This window comes from Cyprinodon tularosa, unplaced genomic scaffold (genome assembly GCF_016077235.1).
Source record: "Cyprinodon tularosa strain WSP-4 unplaced genomic scaffold, ASM1607723v1 ctg435, whole genome shotgun sequence".
In the NCBI taxonomy this organism is placed as follows: Eukaryota; Metazoa; Chordata; class Actinopteri; order Cyprinodontiformes; family Cyprinodontidae; genus Cyprinodon; species Cyprinodon tularosa.
In genome coordinates this window covers 1,207,573-1,228,645 of record NW_024039158.1, presented here as the reverse complement: position 1 = coordinate 1,228,645, position 21,073 = coordinate 1,207,573, and the positions used below count along the sequence as shown (strand labels likewise).

General features: G+C 39.2%; 1 protein-coding gene across 1 annotated transcript; it reads right to left on the bottom strand.

Moving 5' to 3' along the window:
• Positions 1–266: 266 nt before the first annotated feature.
• ube2ql1 (ubiquitin-conjugating enzyme E2Q family-like 1) lies at positions 267–19,379 on the bottom strand. Its single transcript, XM_038299803.1, has 3 exons — positions 19,158–19,379; positions 17,710–18,638; positions 267–3,231 (listed from the first exon to the last, which is right to left on the bottom strand). Exons 2-3 carry the CDS (start codon positions 18,412–18,414, stop codon positions 3,100–3,102), a joined length of 837 nt encoding a protein of 278 aa, XP_038155731.1. The 5' UTR covers positions 18,415–18,638; positions 19,158–19,379; the 3' UTR covers positions 267–3,099.
• Between the last annotated feature and the right edge of the window lie 1,694 nt (positions 19,380–21,073).

Sequence of the window (21,073 nt, the reverse complement as noted above, 5' to 3'; positions counted from 1 at the left end):
TTTTCTTATTTTAAATGTAAAATGTCTTGTTCCATTTGCAAAATGTCTCTTTTTCTTCCTCAATCCAAGAACAAATGCACTTATTTAAAAAAAAAAAAAAAATTACTTATTTAGATTTCGTTTTTTTTTTTCAAGCTTTTTACCAGTCATTAAAGTGGGTCAATGCAGAAGGAGGGGGCAGGAAAAGGACACAGAAATCTAAAATGGATCACTAAAATGCATGAAAGCGTAGCTCGTGACAAGAAACAAACCACCAGATCAGTCGGTTTTCAGTAAGATGTCATTTTTATTGCACATTCGTCTTGCAACGACCTTTCACCTTTTGAACCCTTTAAGACTTCGGTCTCCCAAACACTCTGGCCGGGAATCGGACAAAGTTGCTCAAAGTAACTAATCCCAGGTCGGATTCCCTTGAGAAGTTAGATTTGAAGCAGAGGGAGTCCAAACTGATCCACGATCTGTTACACAGAGCGCATAATGTCCAGGCTGTGTTGACTGCATTACCCTCGAGCCAAATTAGTGTATAGATTAGGACCATTGGGGAAGGGACAGCAGTTAAATTACTAACAGGACAAGAAAGTATTCCCAGGAGTGAGAGGATGTGTTGCACTCCAACAAAGCCATATTTTTTATAATTTAAAGTCTTTGCGCCCTGTAACCACTTCCCCAATCAAAACACACCTTCTCCCATCACATAAATACAGAAGCTATCTTTTTTTTTGTTTACTTTTTTTTTTGTTTCTTCTCATTTTCTGGTGACAGTCCCTGCAACATGCTTCAAATCATCGTTTTGGCAAACCACAAATAAATAAAAACACAAACATTCATATAACACAATGTGACATTTGTTTTCAGGACATTTAGAAAGAATGAGAAGGTCCAAACAGTACAGGACTAAAAAAACAAACAAACTGTATTAATATAAATAAAAAAAAGGAAGAGAGAAGCATTTGCACTTTTGTTTTCTCTGTTTTTCTTGCTTTTCTTGAAAAAAAAACAACGATATACAGTCGCTAGCTACCAATCACGTATCACATGCAGATATATTACAAATAGTCAGTTCACCCAGTTAGTTTCTGCAAACTACCAAGTCTAAACTATGTCACAAAAAAGGTTTGTCTTGGAACCAGCAAACACTCAGCTTTAAAGATATTCAGTCATAACGATTATTCAGATTACAGTTTTCCGCTGATGTTTGAACCTGAAATGAGCCAAACTCAAAGAAGCACTAGCACGCTTTTAAACATGATCACATACCAGATGGTTTGTTGCCTTTCTGTCTCTGTTGCCATTTTTTTTTTTACATTAAAAGGAATTTAACAGGCTTGTTTCTTCACAGGAATTTAAAATTGGACGCACCACTAAGCTAAATTAAAAAGATTAAAAAAAAAAGGGATTACGGACAGAACTGCCTCGCTCGGCTGGCAGAGGCTAGCGACGATATGTCAAAGCTGAGCGGGAGGCCTCCACGTCCTCCATCCTCCTGCTCTTTTCTAATGACGTTCTGCGGAAATGTCAGACCAATTAACAGCGTTTCCTCTGACATTTACCTGGGTTGTAGCAAAACAAACTGGACCGGACAGACAGACACTCCGCCCAGAGAGCCGATGACTGATAATGTTGGCTGTACGCTTGATTTTCGACATCTAGAATCTCCTTTCAAAGGTTGGAACTCAAATACTCAAACTACAGGTACAGCAAATAAAACCCGCTGCTCATCAGTTTTGCAAAGCCAGCTGACATTTTCTCAAGAGGAGGCTGCAGTGATCAAGGCGTTCCCTATTCTCCCTATCCTCCTTCTTCCCTGTCACATCGTCCTTTTCCCCATGCTGCATCAATCAGGAGTTCTCTAAAGCCTTCATTTAAAGCAGCACTCCAGCTCACATTTGGGGGTGTTGGCATCTCTGTGAAGTCAAACCTGTGTGTGTCTGCAGCTAAAGAGACATACAGTTACAAATGCAATCCTGTTTAAAGGAATGACGCAGATATTGTCATTTCTTTAAGCAGGTAGCTAAAGAAACAGCACTCCCTTCAGGTCATGGTGTCATTCACAGTTAGCCACATGTTTCATCGTTTAAAGGGTTGGTTCGTTATAAACACGCAGACACTGAGGCCCGGCCTTCAGCGCGTCCATCTGGTATCTAAATCATGGGAATTAATAGCTTTGTTCCCCTCATACAGACAAGCTGACATGAGAGTGTAGAGAGAACAGAAGAAGGTGACTGTCATTATGTTTATCATACAGAATTTCTCCATAAAGCAACTTGTGACTTTTTTTTTTTATCCATCTAAGCAACACTGAGCTCTAAGTTTAGCCACAAGAGAAGGAAAAAGAGAAACAAAGCGAGTCAAAGAAGAAAGAGTAAGAGCACAGCTCCGTGTAAATTACAATCTTCATGTTGCATTGAACCGTGAGCAACGGCACAGTCAAAAGCTAAGGGAAAAAAAAAACGAAATAGAGAACGAGTGAGTGAGTATAAATGCCACTGTGCTGCCCTACTATTAAACATTAACAGCTTCATTTGTATTTAAATGACCCGAGAGCTGCACAAATGGTTGAATGTAGCCGGTTTAGTGCGACTGGTGAGAAAGATGAGTCTTCTTCATTCAGTAGTCTTTAACATGGGTGGAAAAAAAGTTCGCATATCCAATTTGTCTGAGTGTACGTACATTGGCGTTTGCTAAAAAAAAAAAAAAAAAAGAAAGAACAGACCAACAATAATTCCAGTTGTAGTGACACACATTCCCAGCTGATCTCTTATGAGGTAACATTCATACACAAACACGCTCCTCTCGCTCTTCTACACCACGAGAAAGAATCCCTTGGCAAGAAGGTGAAGAAATCAAAAAACAAAAAAATGAACTCCCCGCACCACCAAAAACGAAAACAACAAATGTCATTTCTGTAGTTGTGTGGTGACAAAAACAATGAAAAAAAAAATATCTTGAGTGAAACAGCCAAAAGTGAAAATGCGATACTTTTGAGTTAGCGTGGTGTGTTGTTTTGCACGTAGAGGGTAGCTCGTTTCGTTTTGTTGTTTTTTTTTTTTCTTTCCCCCTCTGGCTAGGACAGGTGTTGGAGCGATGGCAGCTGGACACCTAGCCGTCGGAAATGGGCGGGGACACCCAGCCGTACTTCTCGTGGGTTTTCACCAGGGACTTGAATGTGGCCTCAGCTTCTTTACGACTGAAAGCTTTCTTGGACTTTCCTGCTTTCCTGCAAATACGGCCCTGTGAGACATGGAGGCAAAGAGGAAAAGAAATCAGAAAAACATTCTCTAACGAAGTTATCACAAATAATTACAATAGATTTAATTAAGAAAATGATTCATGACATTTGCTCTAACTATACAAGGCAGCCATTTTGGACCATAAGGGCTCCCCCTTATGAATAAAAAAACAAGTTTAAACAGCTTCTTGCAACTTAGAAGTAAAAACAAAATGTAACACATACTTCAATCGAATCTTTTAGTCAATCAAGGAGGAGATAGAGTAGTTTTTTAGTTTTTTTTTAGCGCTTTATTTGTTTTAATTAGACAAAATTCCCAAAGTAAATGTCTAATTTAAAATCCGGGCACTGTGGTACCAAAATGTCAAACTTTAAAAGACTTTTTTTTTTAGAACAACAATTCAGATTGTGAGTAAAACTATATATATTTTGCTAATGAGGAGCACTTTACTGACACAGCAAAATAAAGATTACTGTATTTATATTTCTAAAGATTTTTTTTTGTTTTTTACACAACCTTTCTGAAGGAAAGGTAGTAAAAGAAAATTAAACAGAAAATTAAATTGTCTCTTTGTCTATTGGTATTTTAAAGAATTCCTGTTAAGAACAGGCATAAATAGTCTGAGATTATAATGTACAGATGAAACAATCAATCAATTGTAGTCAAGATTTCATTAAAATAAGCGAAATACCCCTTTATTCCAAAATGGGTAAGAATCTCAAATTATATCTCAACTTATATACATAACTACAATTACACTTTTCTAAAATGTACTCCTGTACTCTCTCCATTGACTGGAACATTTTATTTTTGTGTGTTTGTTGTCCTGTGGTTGCATGGCACCCTGAAGGGAGAGCCATGCATCTAACCTGACTCCGCTAGAAGGATTTGCTCCGCATATCCATCTGGAAACCTTCCGTTGAAGTAATTTTGGGAAGGGGCGAAAATACTGGTTAGCTGATTGGCCTATGTTGGTGATAGATGAGCCAAATAAACCAATCAGATCAACGAAGCATATGACGTACTAACAGCCAGGCTACTGCTGCCGAAACCAGTCGGGAGAAGAGTAAAAACATCTTTTCCTCTGAGAAAAGCCTCCAGAGCAGTGTTTTGCTCTTCTTTCAGTGAAGAAATACTAATTCCGATAAAACTTGCTTGATAGCCACGCTAACGCTAGTTTCATGTGTTCTTAAGGCTGAACTGTCGCGCTTCTCGTTGCGTCACACCTCAAACCGCCTCAAAGCCAACGCTGATTGGACGTTCGTTTGGTGAACGGCTCCAAATTTTCTTCAACGGAGAGTCTCCAGACTGATTAGTGAGTGAAATCTTGAAAGCTCGCGAGATCAGGATGGTCTCACGAGGCTACCATGACTCCTCCAGTGCTGTAAATTAATAAAAAAATAACAACCAAATGTTCGATTGATTTTCATCTTTAGTGAGACAAGCTGAAATATAGGCTAAGCTTTGGAACTGGCATTAATTGAGAGGAGGAAGCTTTCACTTGAGACCCGCTCTAATTCTAGGGTCTCAGAATCAATGAGGTTTTACATATAGATCTGTTACTGAGATTTAACTCAGTGCTTAATAAGTATTGTCATGATTGATTACAAGTTCAATCTATTTAAATTTTTAAAAGATTATCTGTTTATCTTGACATGTCAGAAAACGATAAAATAATGGTGAAAAGATTAATAATTTTAAGGTTTAAAAGGGAGAAGAAGCTTAGCGGTGATTGCAAAGTTTGTATAATGGCACAGATTCAACCTTTAAAAAACAAACTCATAAAGAAACTCAAATAATTTGATATAACTTCAAAGAGCTGCTCTCGTGAAAACATCAGCATTTATCCTGCAAGTCAAAAAAGAAAGATGGAGATGGCTCCTTTGTTTAGCAGTGTTATTAAACTCCTACTGGTAAAACAAACTAGATTTACAAAGCTAAAAAAACCCAGCCCACACATGCACATTGATGAAGTTAATGGCAAATGTACTGCCGGGGGGGAGATGTTGACAGAACGAGTGGTCTGAACGCAGGCTGACCAGGGTGAGATCAATGTTTAAAGGCAGAGAAAGAGCTTTTAAGACGTCAGGTTCAATCAGAAGAAAAAAACGCACCCTGTAGGACGAAGAGAGAAGGAAAGTCTAGAAGCAGCAGTGGTGTCAAAAGTACACACATTTGTTACTTAAGTAGAAGTATAGATACTGCAGCTTAAAAACACTCTGGTAAAAGTAGAAGTATCAACTTGACCTTATTACTCAAGTAAAAGTGAAAAAGTATGTGCTCCAAAAACTACTTAAAGTATAAAAGTATAAAGTAAAGTAATTTTTCGACTATTTCAAAAAATTCTTTGAGAGAGGGCCAAGGATGAGGGAGGTCTTGTTGGTCTCTGTCTCCATCTCCCGATACGCTCTTGCCTGTGTCCGACCTTTCAGACATTTAGACATGTTTTTCTGAATCCAACATTGCAGCATGGCATAGACAATTCATCATCCAATTACACTAGTTTTCGCTAGATGTGGATGGCACCAATGATCTGCATTGGATGGCGCACATGACGTGAAATATATATTTATAAAAAAAAACATTAAAGAACGGGTAACTAATAAAAAAATCAGTGGGGTCCGAATAAAAAAATCAACCAGTAAATGTCAGGAGACATTTTTAATGATCTGTTACTTTAAACAGAATTTAACACTGAAATAAAATGACGTATTTATGCATTCATGTTACTTTGAATTAAAAAAAAAAGATGAAAAAATAAAAATAGAAACTGCCAAATATTGCATCCTGTTCTATCTGAGAGGAGTTTACACTTGTATGACTGTATTCCTGTACATCCATCACTAGTTAAAAGACAAAATTCAGCAAATGCTAATTCTGCCCTGTAAAACAATGACAGTGCAATCGTCGCTGTACGATCTGAAGCCTCATTTGGAGATTTTAAACAGGCTTTTGAAAAACTTTGATAATTTGCTGCTGTAATATTAAAGATATTTTTTTAGAATAAAAAACTAGCAGATGTGAATAATCAAAAAAATAACAGAAATACAATTATAGAGCATTCAGTATTGTAGGAAAGCCCACACTGTTTCTGAATAAATACATTATTGTATGAGTTAAGTTCTGTTCCATTTATGTCTCTTTCCTTGTAAGTGTGAAATGTCCCATGCTCCTGAATGCACCATAGCTGTCTGACGCTCGCGAATGCATCACACTGGTGTGTGTAGATGCGCGTTTGATTTTCAGTTGAAGACAACGCTTTGCATTATTAAAACCCACGTCGGCTAATCGCTGTTTATTGTTGTGTGTGAATAACAAGAGATTACAACAAATACATCAGCTTTACCTCGGACAAAATCTTTGGATTTAATGTTGTTCATAACATCGCAGTCCGCTAATCCGTGACCTCTGCTTTAAACCGAAGTCAAGAGTAACGAGTAATGTTTGTTTAAAAAATGTAATGAATAGAAAGTAAAGATACTTGTGTGAAAATGTAATGAGTAGAAGTCAAAAGTAGGAGGAAAAATAAGTAATGGAGTGAAGTATAGATACCTAAAAAGTGTACTTAAGTACAGTAACGAAGTATTTGTACTTCGTTACTTGACACCTCTGAGAAGCAGTCACTGCATTAAATGATGAAAAAGCCATACATATGGCAGAATGAGCACAGAAAACTCTCTTAGTCACTGCAAAAAGCATTGCATCATCTGACTGATCCATTTTCACCTAGGCAACTGGACCCCTTCCCACACAGGGCTAATAATATACATGGGATACGATGAAGGGAGACCTAAAGACAAGAATGAAGCTGAATAATAAAAGCTGCTTCTTCTGGTATTATCTGCAGTAAGACTTCCCTAAAGAAGCCTGCGTGGGAGGGTGAAAACAAAAGGAGACAACTGTCTTCTTGCTGCTAGGAGACATCTATGGCCATGACAACAAAGCTTTGATTCATACCGATGGCTGTAAATGTTCACAAATAAGAATCACCTCTAAAACTCTGCAGCACTGGAAAATAATCCCACATTACGGCAACTCTGTCCCTCCCAGTTATTCCTCAAAAAGGCCAGAAATGTAGCATTTCCTTTCCCCAGCCAGAACTAAAATAGGTTGGGCTATTTTCTTTTTCATGTGCATTGTATTTGCTTGAAAGGAGCCTCCCTGCATCGTTTCTGTTCACCAAGCATGTTTTCTTGGCACTGAGTCTTTGCACCGAAACCAATACTAATGAAATCTCCTTGGAGGTTAGGTCCTCTGCATGCTGCAGTGCAGTGCGGCACAGAGCAGCAACCCTGTATCATCACACATCATCGCACCATCACTGGTCTGATGTTTTTAGGAGTCAAGAAAAGAGACAACATTCCAAACCAACTATCCAGGACTTTGTCTAAGTGGAGGTTATGCTATAGTTAGTGCTCTTTCAAAGACGGATTTACTAGACAACTAGTGTTTGTCTTAAAAATATGTATTATATAATACATAATCATGACTAAGACTTCCACTAAACAGTGAAAATGTGATAAATTATTTTATGAAGATACGTTTTTTTTCCTGTAAAATGTTTGCATATTTTGTTTTGTCAATTGAGTATAATTTTCAGAAACAGGTTCCAGACTAAAAAAAAATTAGCATAATCAATCCTTGTGTTTTCTTTAGATGATCAGCATCCTCCATGTACACTACCTTTTCTGGTCCTCAGATCTATATAAAAAAGAAAGTGTAAATTAACCTGAAAAGTTCCACTACATCATCCATATCGTCCGGACTGAAGGTGGTATAATAGTGGAACAATAATGCATGAAAATTTTGGGGAAAAAAAGGTTGCATGCAAACCATTCATAAAAAAAATATTATTATTTCAAATAGCCATGAATGCTATATGTAATATGTTCCCTAAATCAATCAATCAATCAATCAATCAATCAATCAATCAATCAATCAATCAATCAATCAATCAATCAATCAATCAATCAATCAATCAATCAATCAATCAATCTATCTATCTATCTATCTATCTATCTATCTATCTATCTATCTATCTATCTATCTATCTATCTATCTATCTATCTATCTATCTATCTATCTATCTATCTATCTATCTATCTATCTATCTATCTATCTATCTATCTATCTATCTATCTATCTATCTATCATCTATCTATCCATCCATCCATCCATCCATCCATCCATCCATCCATCCATCCATCCATCCATCCATCCATCCATCCATCCATCCATCTAGACAGACAATAAGTCAAAAAAGTCCATAAACATGTAGAAAAATCTGTATTTTAAAGTAAATTGCTTGTTTTTACCAAAGAACAACACATTATGATGCAACAAGTGTCAAATCATTTCAGTAAATATTAAGTTACTTTGAGTCCAAATAGAAAGCTTTAAAATTTAAAATGTTTGCTAATGAAAAGTTAATGTTTTGGGCGTAGCGCCAGCTCTGATATACTTCATGAAAATATCCTCTTACTATCTAATGGAACACCGGCGTGTCCTAATATGGCACCGGTTAGCTATTTTGGGCTAAAAGCTATGCAGCGGATAAAAGGGGATGAGGTGCTAACAGAATGATCTGGAGATTAGGGCTGCAGTTTCCATTCTCGTAGTGATGGTGGCCTGGTTTCACAGCGGGGCTTAGAGACGCTCACATATATCCCTGCCAAGTTATCTCCGCACCAAGCTTGGCCTATTATCTCTCCAGTTAGACAGTCCATCAAGAACAGTCACTTAATTTTATATGAGTGTGAATCAATAAAAGAAACCAGGTGAAAACATGCAGCAGAGGAGCTGTGAGTACTCTGATTGAGGACAGTGACATCATATTAGGAGCCTATTAGTGCTGCAATCACAAACAGGTTTTTTCACCATTTGTTTTGGAAAAATGAATGCATGACTCAGTGGGTGACTCATTCAGGCAGACATTATGTTGCAGTAATGGTCTGAGATTTACTGTGTTCCTATGTTTCACAGCGACACATTTAGGAATATTAAGATTTTTTTTTTTTATGAACTGACCCGTCTGAAAATCTGCAAACTGTAAAAAGTAAAGAATAAGGTGGAGCTAAAAAGCTTTCCCTTAAACCCGCTTTACCTGAGGCTAATTAAAGATGATTTCCAGTCAAAAGATGCCCCCAGCAAGCAGAAATTAAAAACTAGGGCTGCAACTGATGATTATTTTGCAAATGGATTAATCTGTTGATTATTTTGCGATTAATTGATAAATAATCTGAAAGCAAAATGTTCCCTAAAGAAGACTTTTTGCTAAAATAAACCAGACGAAACTAAAGCTTTTCCACTTGAGGAGTTCTGGATAGAGCATATTTAAAGACAAAAATTATTTTTTCATATTAAATGCAAAATGTTTACATTTCATTTTTAAAATTTTGGTATAGTTGGTCGGTTGATCTGTCGGCTAAAGGCATGTTTTAGAGTCTCTATTTTCCATTACTAAATTAGTTGACGATTATTTGAATAATCGACTCATTGCAATTAATCCGATTAATTGTTTCAACCCTTTCACAAACCCATCGCTTCACATTTATGATACTATAGTTAATAACCCAAGCATTGCTGCCATTATTTTTAATGACAATTTGCAGGATTTTTACGGATTTCTAGACAAAGTTACTCAATAAAAAAAAATTGGTGGACGTTGGTGCACTTGGATAATGGTTTCTGCATTGCACACAAAATCTAGTTTAATTAGCAGGAGTTAAAAAGAGATCATGAGAGATTCAGTGGGGGAAACATGGTGTGTATTTGTAAGTGTTCAGCAAGTGCCCTGATGCTGCGCCATGCCAGTGTTTATCCTGCTCAGCTAAGCGCTCGCTCATTGAGAGGGACACACTCTAGTGTAGAGTGGCTGTTGGGTAATCGTGTGAATGGAAATCAGTCAATGGGCAGAGCAAGGAAGGCCCTGATGCATGTTGGGAGGTTCACTCTTTGGGTTGGGGTGAGGAGGGGGGGATTGCGTAATATGGACATGTGCTCTTAGGGCTGGGAAACACAAATAGGGATCGATGCCATCATGGGGTCAGTAAGGACAGCCCATGGGGCATGTTGGCGGCTCATTCAATGGTAAACAGCTGTTTTCTTCTAAATAAATGATAGAACGTAAAGCAAGACAGTAAAATCTAATAAAAAGTTAAATAATTGCAATTTTTTTAAAGTTTTTTTTTTCATTTCCAAGTGGATATTTTCTGAATTTTAACCCAAAGGTAAATCTTTACGAAAATAAACCTGTAACTGTAATAACTCTTTAAAACAATGTTATTAAGCCAATCTAATGGCAGCACTTAAATAAAGAAGCTGGACTTTTTTAGTCGGGTCCAACCTAAGCCTGCAAAATACGTCAGGTTTTGTCTTGATTATCCAATTCAATCAACTCCTTCCACCTTAAACTCCATTTTAAACAATTAAAGGTGTCACCTTTACTTGTTCAACATATTTTAGGAGTTATTTAGATAGATAGCAACATCACATTTTATGCTAAATTTCCACACAGGACAGGAAAGGACTTCTAGGAAATTCAGAGCTTTACTAAAACACACCATCACCATCTGCTGCTTCCTGACAAAACATCTACACTGAGATATTTAACTGCACAATGACCGAGTTGGAAGCTGATAGTTCATAATCCCTAGTTCGTTAAAGTTCGACATGAGCAAAAATGAAAAATGGCCAAAAATCGCACAAAATGGCCGACTGCCTGTGGGTTTTAGGGCATACCTCCAAGAGACTTTTATTCATGATTTGAAGAGATCTACTTGTGTGGCAAATTTCAAATCTCTGTGACATACGGTTTCCCCCAACTCACTTTAGGGGGCGCTGTGGCGTAATTTGGGGGCGGCCATTTTGGATTCCATTATAGACTGGCTATTTCACCCGGGGGACAATTTACTGCCACGTTTTTGTGAGTTTTTGAATATGCGAACACCCCGTAAAATGCGTTCAAAGTGCTACAAGAATAATAATAAGAAACTTTCCAGATACAATAGGCCTTCGCAGCGCTACGCTTCGCTGATCGGGCCTAAAAAATGCCTTAAATTTAGCCTGATCAGGTAATGGTGTAATCACACCATTCAGTTCTGAGGGTCCTTATAGCTATGGATCGAACTGCAAGTTATATTTTAAGTATTTAAAGCGAGTCTTTGCATAAAAAAGCACTTCATGTGTTCCATCTGTTCATGAATTGTCTATACTCTGTTGTCCTTGGATAGTTACAGGGGGTCTAGTGCCTATCTTAAGCTGTCATTGGGCGAGAGATTGAGTACACCCTGGAAAGGTTGCAAATACATCATGTAGACACACAGATGCAAAGAAATCCACAGGCACATACCCAGGTGGGAAATTTAGTGACCAATTGTTACTGATTTTTTATAGTGTAGGAGGAAGCAACAGCACCCAGAGATGCAGAAAAACCAGGACCTTTTTAGCTGCAAAGATACGATGCTATCACCTGCATATAGGTGCTACCACCTCTGACATTTTCCACTCTGACATTTTCCACTCTGTATGTTGCATTATACATGAGCTACTCAAGAACTCTATTAGAACCATTCTGGGACAAACAGTAACAAGATAGGGGAGGCAGGTTACAGGGTACATCGAATTAACTATCATCCATCTCCATATACAGGTTTTATTGTTCAACAATTCTGTGTTTACAACACATTACTGACATTAAGGCTGTGTTTGTAGCTCGACAGGTGCTTTCTCCCTCTTTCACACCACTGGAGGGGGCTACGCTTACCCACACACATGACTGCACTCCTAACCGGAACTTAGATACCTGTCCTCAGACAACGTGTGCGACCGCATGTGAGAGACAGTGTTGACTCTCAGCTCAGCGATGTGTCACCCCATGTATCCTCTCACACTAAAAATAAGCAGGAAGCTCCTAAATAGGCTGCATCCCTATTGTCAAAGGAAAGCTGTGGCCAAGGGCAGATAAATATATCCTGTGTATCTAAGTATATATAGACATCTCTGTACCCGTTTTGACATGATGCACAGGAGGCGAAAGCATCGCCCGGGTAATCAGGACGCAGCACATCCAAGTGCTGATGTAGACACGTCAACAAATGGATAAAGCAACGCACACAAACAGGAGGAATAATTAATCAATATTGTTTCCATTAGCAGAGCAGAGAAGGAAGACGCTGCAGTATAATTAGTGAAGGCTGCAGGGCTGCTTGCTCATCTCCTCGAACAGCAAATCTAAAACAAGACGTTTCCCTCAGTCCCTTTAAAGGTGGGAAGAGATTTTTTTTATTTTTTATGAATGACCTCTGTTGGACATACACGTGCTTTATGACCACATATGACTCTGGAATAATATTGTGTTATGTCACCAAAGCTCTGTGGGCTGGAGGAGGCTAATGGGGGGAGTCTCTGTGACACTTTATGTAAGCTCTGACACCAAAGCGCCGCGCAGCGCATGCCAAAATAGCTGGATGGTCCTAATACAGATGAACTGATGGACACATGTTGGGTTTTTAAACCCCCGATAGCTTTGAGATCTATTTTCAGCACAATGTCAGAGCTGATGCTGTGAGCTGCAGCAGCGTTAAAAACAGATTTGGCAAGATTACATAATCCAGTCCTCCTAAATCACCGAGGACAACCTCGGCCTATACCTGCTGTCTGTACGCCTCCATCTGTCTCTCAGTCTGTCGTCACGTGTTGAACAATTTGCTTTCTCTGCTTTGGAACAATCCAGTGTGGACTGTTAGACTGTTAGTTTTCAAACCCTATGGAGGTGATGAGAAGAGAGCAGAGCAGGGAGAGCCAGAGTAGAGGAGAGGGGAAGTCCTGTGTAAAATGGCAGCCATAAAGTCCCATAAATTCAACATGTTCTACAGTTTTGGCTTTTTGCTTGGAGGTGATACAAAGTGAGCAGATAAGCAACCAAAGATAATAAACTGCTGAGCCTGATAAGTAACAAGGACTCTTAAAAGCAAACCAGTTGATTCATCAGTGAATGATGAATCCTATTTGCACATCAGTTTCTAAGGCAAAGTGGGATCTCTAAACTATATAAACTGCTCATGTAGGATGATGGTTTTATAACTAAACATTCGCCAAAATAAATTCATCAGTGATGAACCCAGATTGTCAGGATTTTGATGTGTTTGTCTCTGATTTTACCTTGGATGTTTGTTTTTTAGGGGCTCTTGTTTCATCTTGTCACATTTTCTATAGTATTTTGCATTGTTCATGGGATCTAAGGCTGATTCCGAATTGAGTAGATTTCTGTTTGTAATTTCTATTTCTTCACCTTTCAGAGAGTCGACAGTAAGAATGCTATGGTTGTTAGGAAAGGAACTCTGCAGTGCTGAATCCAGACGTCATTAAGAGACAGAAACATACATGGAAGATACTTATTGAACAAGGATTACAACCCCTTGGATATGAAATACAAAAAACAAAATTGACTGACATGTAATGAATAACTGAAGCCCTCCTACTTCCTACTCCTCCCTCCATCCCTACTTTTATCTCTATTTAGACAGCACTGATCATGGCCGCCTTAGTTTCTGTTTAGCTCTGGTCATGCTTCCGTTACCAAACTATTGTCTCCACCTGGATAACAGAATAAGCTCTTTGTTTTATTCTCATCCACGCGTTATTTATTGGGTTCTGTTTTTTTACTCCCTGCCCTGTGATGGACTGATGACCTCTCACCCCGTAGACAGCTGGAGATAGGCACCGGCACCCCTAGCGACCCCAGCAGGGATAAGGGTGACAGAAATTGGATCGATGGATCTTTCACTCCTCAAGTTAATATTGATTTTCAAAAAGCGGCATGTTGAATAAAAATCTTAGTTAACACACTGCCTTCCTGCCACATACGGCTATTTTTTCTTCATTTTATCAAACATAGCCTGGATTAAAATGCCATTTAAGGCTTAACCCATGCCTCAAATCTCTTGTGCCACTGGGGAGGTATTATCTAGTAAATTATTAATTTAAAGATGCTGTTTTTTTTCTTTCTGTTTTCTAACTCTTAGAAAGCCACCACTGAGAAATATTTATACTTTAATACTTAGTCCCGGCCTGCTGCTACCTCCCACCGCTGCACCCACCCACACTTCCCTGACCTCCATCTAAATAGAGCTGCATTTTAACCAGGGACGTGATTTGATTAGTAAATAGTTATATTATGTAAACTAATTCTTCTTCATTAAAAGTCTTAAAATAAACTTGAAACAACAGAGGATGGTGTGTTTAGGTCATAAATTACTGTTGTAGGATTATTGAAACTACATTTTTCTAGTTTTGTCAATTCACCCATTTGCAATTTCTTTTTTTTTACTAAACTGGATCTGATGCATTAAAGAGATGTTGGTATGGGAAGTTATGTATTAACCCTACATTATTTATCAACCACAAAAAAGACATTTTATACCAGACAGCAAACTAAAGTAATTTTCTATTATCTTGACATTATTCACTTCCTGCATATTTTCTGTGTGCATCCATTTAAAATTATCTTCCATCAATAGGTCAGTCTGAGTTAATGTGGTAGGAACGGTGGTCCCAATCTATAATATTTCATAGCAAAGAAACTAAATCAAAACCACAATAAATGTCAATAGTGTCTTAGAAAAATTTATATAAAGAATTTTTTTTGATAAAATAGCAATTAACTTAAATAATCGTGAGACTGAAGCATCATGTGACTTTTAAATCCTAATATATGAAAAATGATTTTTGTTTCAATCATTTTTAATTTTCCTTTTTCATCATTTTTATCAGCTATCTATTTATCTTTTTTCAAATTCTACACATGATGCTGATGCTTTATATCATACAGCTGATGAGGTAAAAAACGATTTTCCATTAATAGTTTAAAGTGGATGTAAACATTATTATATATATTTTAAGAGTAAACCTGTCCAAATAGCAATCGGAACCACAATCGATGGAAATTATTTCTACAGATAACAATATTCATTGTTACAGAACGGGATAATATTAGGGATCCAACGTGGCACCGTTTGTATCAGTAGCTGTCTTTCCGTTACAAATGTGTACAAAACTATGACAATATTCTGCTAATTTTGAAAAATGTTTTGCAATTGCAGTATTTCTATTAAATAACAAATACAATCAAATTTGCATGTAAATTGCATGGTGGATGTAAACATCCAAGTTTCAGCCATAGATCTAGACTATAGACCTATGACCTACCTCTAGACTCAAGAGAGTGCCATCATCCTCCAACTCCTTCCTGTCTGTTTCTTCTTTGTCTCTTTCAGCAACCTATGGCCTTTCTGCATGAAATGTGCATCTTTGCCTTGTGTATGTATGTGGGTTCTCACCAGGTATTCTAGCTTCCTCTAACAGCACGAAAACATGAATTGATATCTGCAAATTGCCCTGTGTGTAAATGCATGGTTTTATGTTTCTGTGTTGCCTTGCGTTGGACAGGCGACCTGTCCAGGGTCCAAGAATTACTGAAAATAGACCCCAACTCTATGTGACACTGATGGACATCTGGTAGAAAATGGATGGATGGATCATATGAATTGTTTTTACATGATAGATTAACAATAAAAATGTAATATCTTAACTTAAACGAAAAGTAAAGCAATACAAAGTGCATTCATGGCCAGTCATGCACAATACCTGTATATATTGTACGTAAAAACGGTTTGACGGAACAAAAAATAAGCATGGCTTCCCAATGGATTTGATTAAACCCTCTCTAAGACGACAAAGCAAAAAGAATACCCTTGTTGTTTAATTTGGAGTTTTGATTTAATACCATGAGACGCAGTGGTGGTTCTAGACCAAATGTACCAGGGAGCCAGGAAGGGGAAAAATTCCAGGGCCGAAAATTGCTCCCAGTCCGAGCTTGGCTAAGGGTGGCCATGGCCACCCCTGGCCCCCCATCTAGCTCTGCCCCTGATCATCAATAGAATTTCTTTGAACATTATGTCTTCAGTACACGGGCCATAACAGGGGCTAGGACATGATCTACAGGAGCGCTGGCCCCCGTTGGCCCCTGTCTAGAACTGCCTATGATGAAAGTGTTTGGGTCCCTGGACCCTGTGTGGTCAACAGTGGCGGTTCTAGACCAAATGCACCAGGGGGCCAGGAGGGGGCCAGCGTGTTTACATGGGGGCCAAGAAAAGCATGAAATAAAAAACAGTGCAAGGGATTCAAATATTTTAAGACAGCTGCATGACGTGAAATTTCTATTCAATTAAGTTAAATTAAAATATTATTAGGTCAATATACACTCAGAATTTAGGAATTTTACGTATTTTGAGTTAAGTTAAAATAACTTAAGTCATAATTTGTATGTAAATGATCAATAAAATCTGAATTAGAACTCAATAAAATCCTAATTTCAGCTGTAAAAATTAGAGTATTTCTTCAAATTTGTTTGGAAAAAAAAACATTTAGCGGATGAAAACTGGGATCCTATCTCAATACCACTGAAGCTATCACCTTATTGTTTTTAAATAATTAATAAAACAGAATTTGTAAAGAAAAAAAACATGAAATAGATCGAAAAGACCTATCAGTAACCATGTCTGCTCCAGCACATATCATCAGTAGAATTTCTTTGAGTATTATGTCTTCAGTACAGGAGCCATACCAGGGGCTAGGACATGATCTACAGGGGCTTTGGTTCTTTAAAGGGGCCGAGCTAGATGGGGGGCCAGGGGTGGCCATGGCCCATGGACCTCAGCCAATCATTGGCCACCCCTACCATTTTCCCCCCTCTAATACAAACTAATACAAGTGGAATATTCTGAACATTTTAATTTTTCATATCTTAACAATGACTTGACAACAAAGTTAATTATGCAATCAATATAATAACATTAAAGATGATAAGTACAGAATTAATGATACTATATTTAATAATCAATTAATGTGGATATTAGTACTTGTAAATGTCAATTTTATGCAGAATGATTATTGATAAAAGTAGTTCAGTAATGCCAATGGAAAAGATGTTCGCCCCAGAACTCAAACCTGAAAGGATTGTATCTACTATACCTTTTATCTAGATGGATGTTAGAAAATATGGATGTTTTGCACGTTAATTTTCCTTTTGGAATAGTGTAGATTGAGCCTGAGGTTCTGGTGCCACCCCTCAGTGTACATTGGTTATGGCCTGGCCACCCTAATAAACATTTTCTGGCTATGCCTCTGTTTGGCCCCTGTTGGCCCCTGTCTAGAATCGCCCACGGTGGCCAACCCTTAAAAAGACCAGATGGGGACCTTGGGGGATGGGGGTTAGGAAGCAGGTGCAGGAAGCAATTACTAATATTAAAAAGTTTCACTCTAAGATGGATACCTGGAAATAACACACATGCAAACAAAGGCATAAATAATATTGAAATATATAATAAATTCATAAGGTTAGACCACCTAATAACCTTTGATCTACAGATAAATAATGTGTCAGATCAGATGGCTGCTGTGGTGATCCAAACCCTCTCACCTGTCCTTTTACAAGGCTGGCAGCAAACTGCCTCATGACCGCCTCCACCGTGTAGGCACTGGACCAGCCTCTGGGGGTCAACAGCTCCATGCAGATGGCCCCTCCGTCCAACACGTAGCCGTTCTCCAGCCGCGGCGTGAGGACCCGCATGAAGGGCGGCGAGAAGGGGAAATTGTCGGGGAAGGTGACGTTGAGCAGGATGAACTCGGTGCTGGTCTCCTTCATGTCCTGCCACAGCGCCGAGTCCTTGTCCACCTGGTGCAGCTTGACGTTCCAGTCGAACAGGTTGTCCTCCACCAGCTCCACCGTGATGAAGTGGTCCCCTAACCTCCGGATCTCCTGCAGCTCCTTCATCAGCCGCCGCGTCCTCACCTGGGTGCAGTGCTGCCGGTGAGGCGCCGGCGGGGGCAGGGAGGAGGCGCTGGGGGCTTTGCTCCCGCTCCCCCCGGTCTGCTGCTTCTCCTTCCCATCCTTGCCCTGCTTGTCTTTGCCAGCCGGCTTGTCCTTGCCGTGCTGGTCCAGCTTCCTCGCCTTGATCTCCGGGGTGCTCAGCAGGTTGGTCTCGTTGGCGGTTTGACAGTGTTTATTGGCGTTGTTCTTCTGGTTCCCTTTAGTCCCCTTTAGCGAGCCCTGGTGGTGCTTCGGGTCCTCCGTGTCTCGGTCGTGCAGGCGGATCAGACCGATCTTCCGCAGTAACGTGGCCATCGTTTGGATATACTTTTACCTCTCCGCTGATCGCCCCCTGATCAGGGGGGGGAGACGCGCTCCTTTTGACTCAGACACAACCTTTATGGATCAGGAACCTTTTATTTTTTTCTTCCCCTGCCTCCTTTATACCGCAGTCCACCCCCTCTCCGTTAGCTGGATGAGCGCGCAACCGGAGAGCCTGGGCCGTGTGCGCCTCAGCGCATCGCCTCCACACGGTTCATCTGAAAGGAAGAAGCAGCAAAAACCCCCAATAAAACAACACGGATAACATTTAGCGTCGCAACTATCATCTCCACTCATCCACCCTCCTTTATAAATAAGCGATCGGACATAATGACTGCTGTTGTTTCATGATAGGACGATGCGTTCCGCAGCAGCAATTAGGTGATCATACATTTCTACAGGAGGGTGCATATGCCTCATCATCAGTGCAAACAAAAGGAAAATCAAAGATGATGTAATGGTTACATGCAGGTGAACGCACCTAAGAAATCCGACGAGTATTTAATATAAAATGTCAACATTCATTTTAAATTAGGATCAGAAAAGGACAGAAATCTAATGTTTGATCCGCCTATCTTTGACAAATCAATAGGCCTGTTTTATTATAGCTTCTATTACTTATAAAGATTATTTCACACATGATATGTTACTATATCCCCTTTTATAATTAATGCCCCGCTTCTTCAAACATAAAGCATTTTAAAGCAGCAATCCAGCAGAGGGAAATGTGAGGTTACCGAGGTCTGTGGAAATGCGCACAATGCGTCCAGCTTCCAGTCCCGCAGCCCGAGCAGCGATCCAGTGCGCGCGTCTGTCTGTGTGTCTATGAAGAAGAAAAGGCTCTACCATCCAGTGGACCTGCTGTCTGAGAGAGCTGCAGTGATGAAGAGGAGGAGGTAGGAAGAGAGGGAGGAGGAAGTTTGATGTGTGTGCAGCTGCAGCAGCTCCTGCTTTAATGCAGCCGTGGATGAACCCCCCCCCCACCCTCCAGTAAATCCCTCTCTGGCCTCCTCACACTCAGTGCTCACTGGTGGAGCTCCTTTTCAAAATAAAAGTCCTTAAAATAAGGCCAGCCATGTGACAGGGGCGGTTCTAGACTAAATTTACTTGGGGGGACCCTGGTTATGCTCTGTAGGTTTTTAATGGTGGGCACGGAAAAAAAGAATAATAACCACACAAAAATGTAAAAAGAGACAGGATCTAGAGGAGCAAAATAGAGTTATCTGGAGCTGTTTTTTAGATTCCGTTCTGTAAAATAAATTAAGTTAAGAAGTTGTTATAGACTTTACTAGCAGCTTAATATATATTTTTTTAAGGACAAACGACATAAAAAGCCACTTATATAGCAGTAATAACAATAATTTTAAGTAAAAGCAACAAAGTGGTGGTTCTCTATTAGACCAACAAAACCCAAATACTGAACTCCTTTAAAGACATGTTTAATGTGTCCAACTGGGATTTTCTGTCATGTACCTGCAGAGTTAGTAGCAGAGGTGAGTAGTCCTTCATAACATTTATTTGAGTAAATTAAAAACAAATGTAGCTTTTAGGAATTAAATTTACATTAGTTCAACTTTGCTGTACTTTTTACTTTTACTTAAAGTCGTAGCGAAACAGTCGTTCCAACCGTTGCATTTCGGAATTCTCTCAAGTGATGCATGACTTTACACGAGTGAATAAAGTGAATGCGATTGGTCGTTTATTAGGAGGGCGGGATTGTCGTGGCGGAAAATTTGCAAGTAAGTTTGATTGTGGCCGGTGTCTCGGGGGCATCTTGCTAACCAGTTAGCAACTTAGTGCTAGTAGGTTCCCAATAGGATTGGGACCAAGTAGCACTAAATTGGTGACTTAGAAACGACACTGTCAAAGGAACGCTATGGACAGAGGAAACATGCAAGAGGAGGAGAGTTTAGTGTCGGAGGTCATGGATGAGTCTCCTCCGTCATACATTTTTTATTTAGAGGAGGAAAGTGGGGACAACGTTTTTTTTTTGGAAGAGGACACAAATGGCGTAAATATCAGTAAGCAGAGTCAGCAGTTACTTACTGGTCCACGACCTCTTAGGGCCCCATCACTGACACCAGGTAGGCCCCCTATGTAAATGTAGACTAGGACGTCTATTTTCAGATGGAATGGTGCGAAAAATTCCTGGGGGATGTTCAATAAGCATCTCCCTGAAATTAGTTTTTGGAACTTGGGATGTCTGTAACATGTGGTGGTGCGCTGTTTTTCCATGTGTGATATGTGAAAGGAACTGATTCTTATTTCTTATTTCAACCGTTGCGTATATTAGCTGTGACATATGAAACAAGATGCTATGACCGAAAACATTTGATTGACAGATGACCGTTAATATATGATTGGCCGAATTTAGGTGTACAAGCTGACATAAAACTAACTGCCCTGCATAAGATAAATGAAAAAAAAAAACATCTTGTTTAATGGATTTTATCAGGATGTGTCTGTAAAACCAATTTGACAGAAAGGGAAATACTAAAGCAAAACTGATTAACATCACATTCACATTCATACAGCCTTCATTTTGATGTTGCTTTCAGCTAAGTCAGTCCTAGTTTATTAAAAATGTGTTTGCCAAGTTTTCACTTTCGTTTGTATAAAATAATTTACATAGAGGCAAATTATTACTTTCTAT

Excerpts from the sequence above, each read along its gene's own strand:
- ube2ql1 (XM_038299803.1), bottom strand. The coding sequence starts at position 18,414 with ATGGCCACGTTACTGCGGAAGATCGGTCTGATCCGCCTGCACGACCGA. Across the intron at positions 3,232-17,709 it reads CCAGCCTTGTAAAAGGACAG|GGCCGTATTTGCAGGAAAGC; the intron begins GTGAGAGGGTTT and ends CATGTCTCACAG.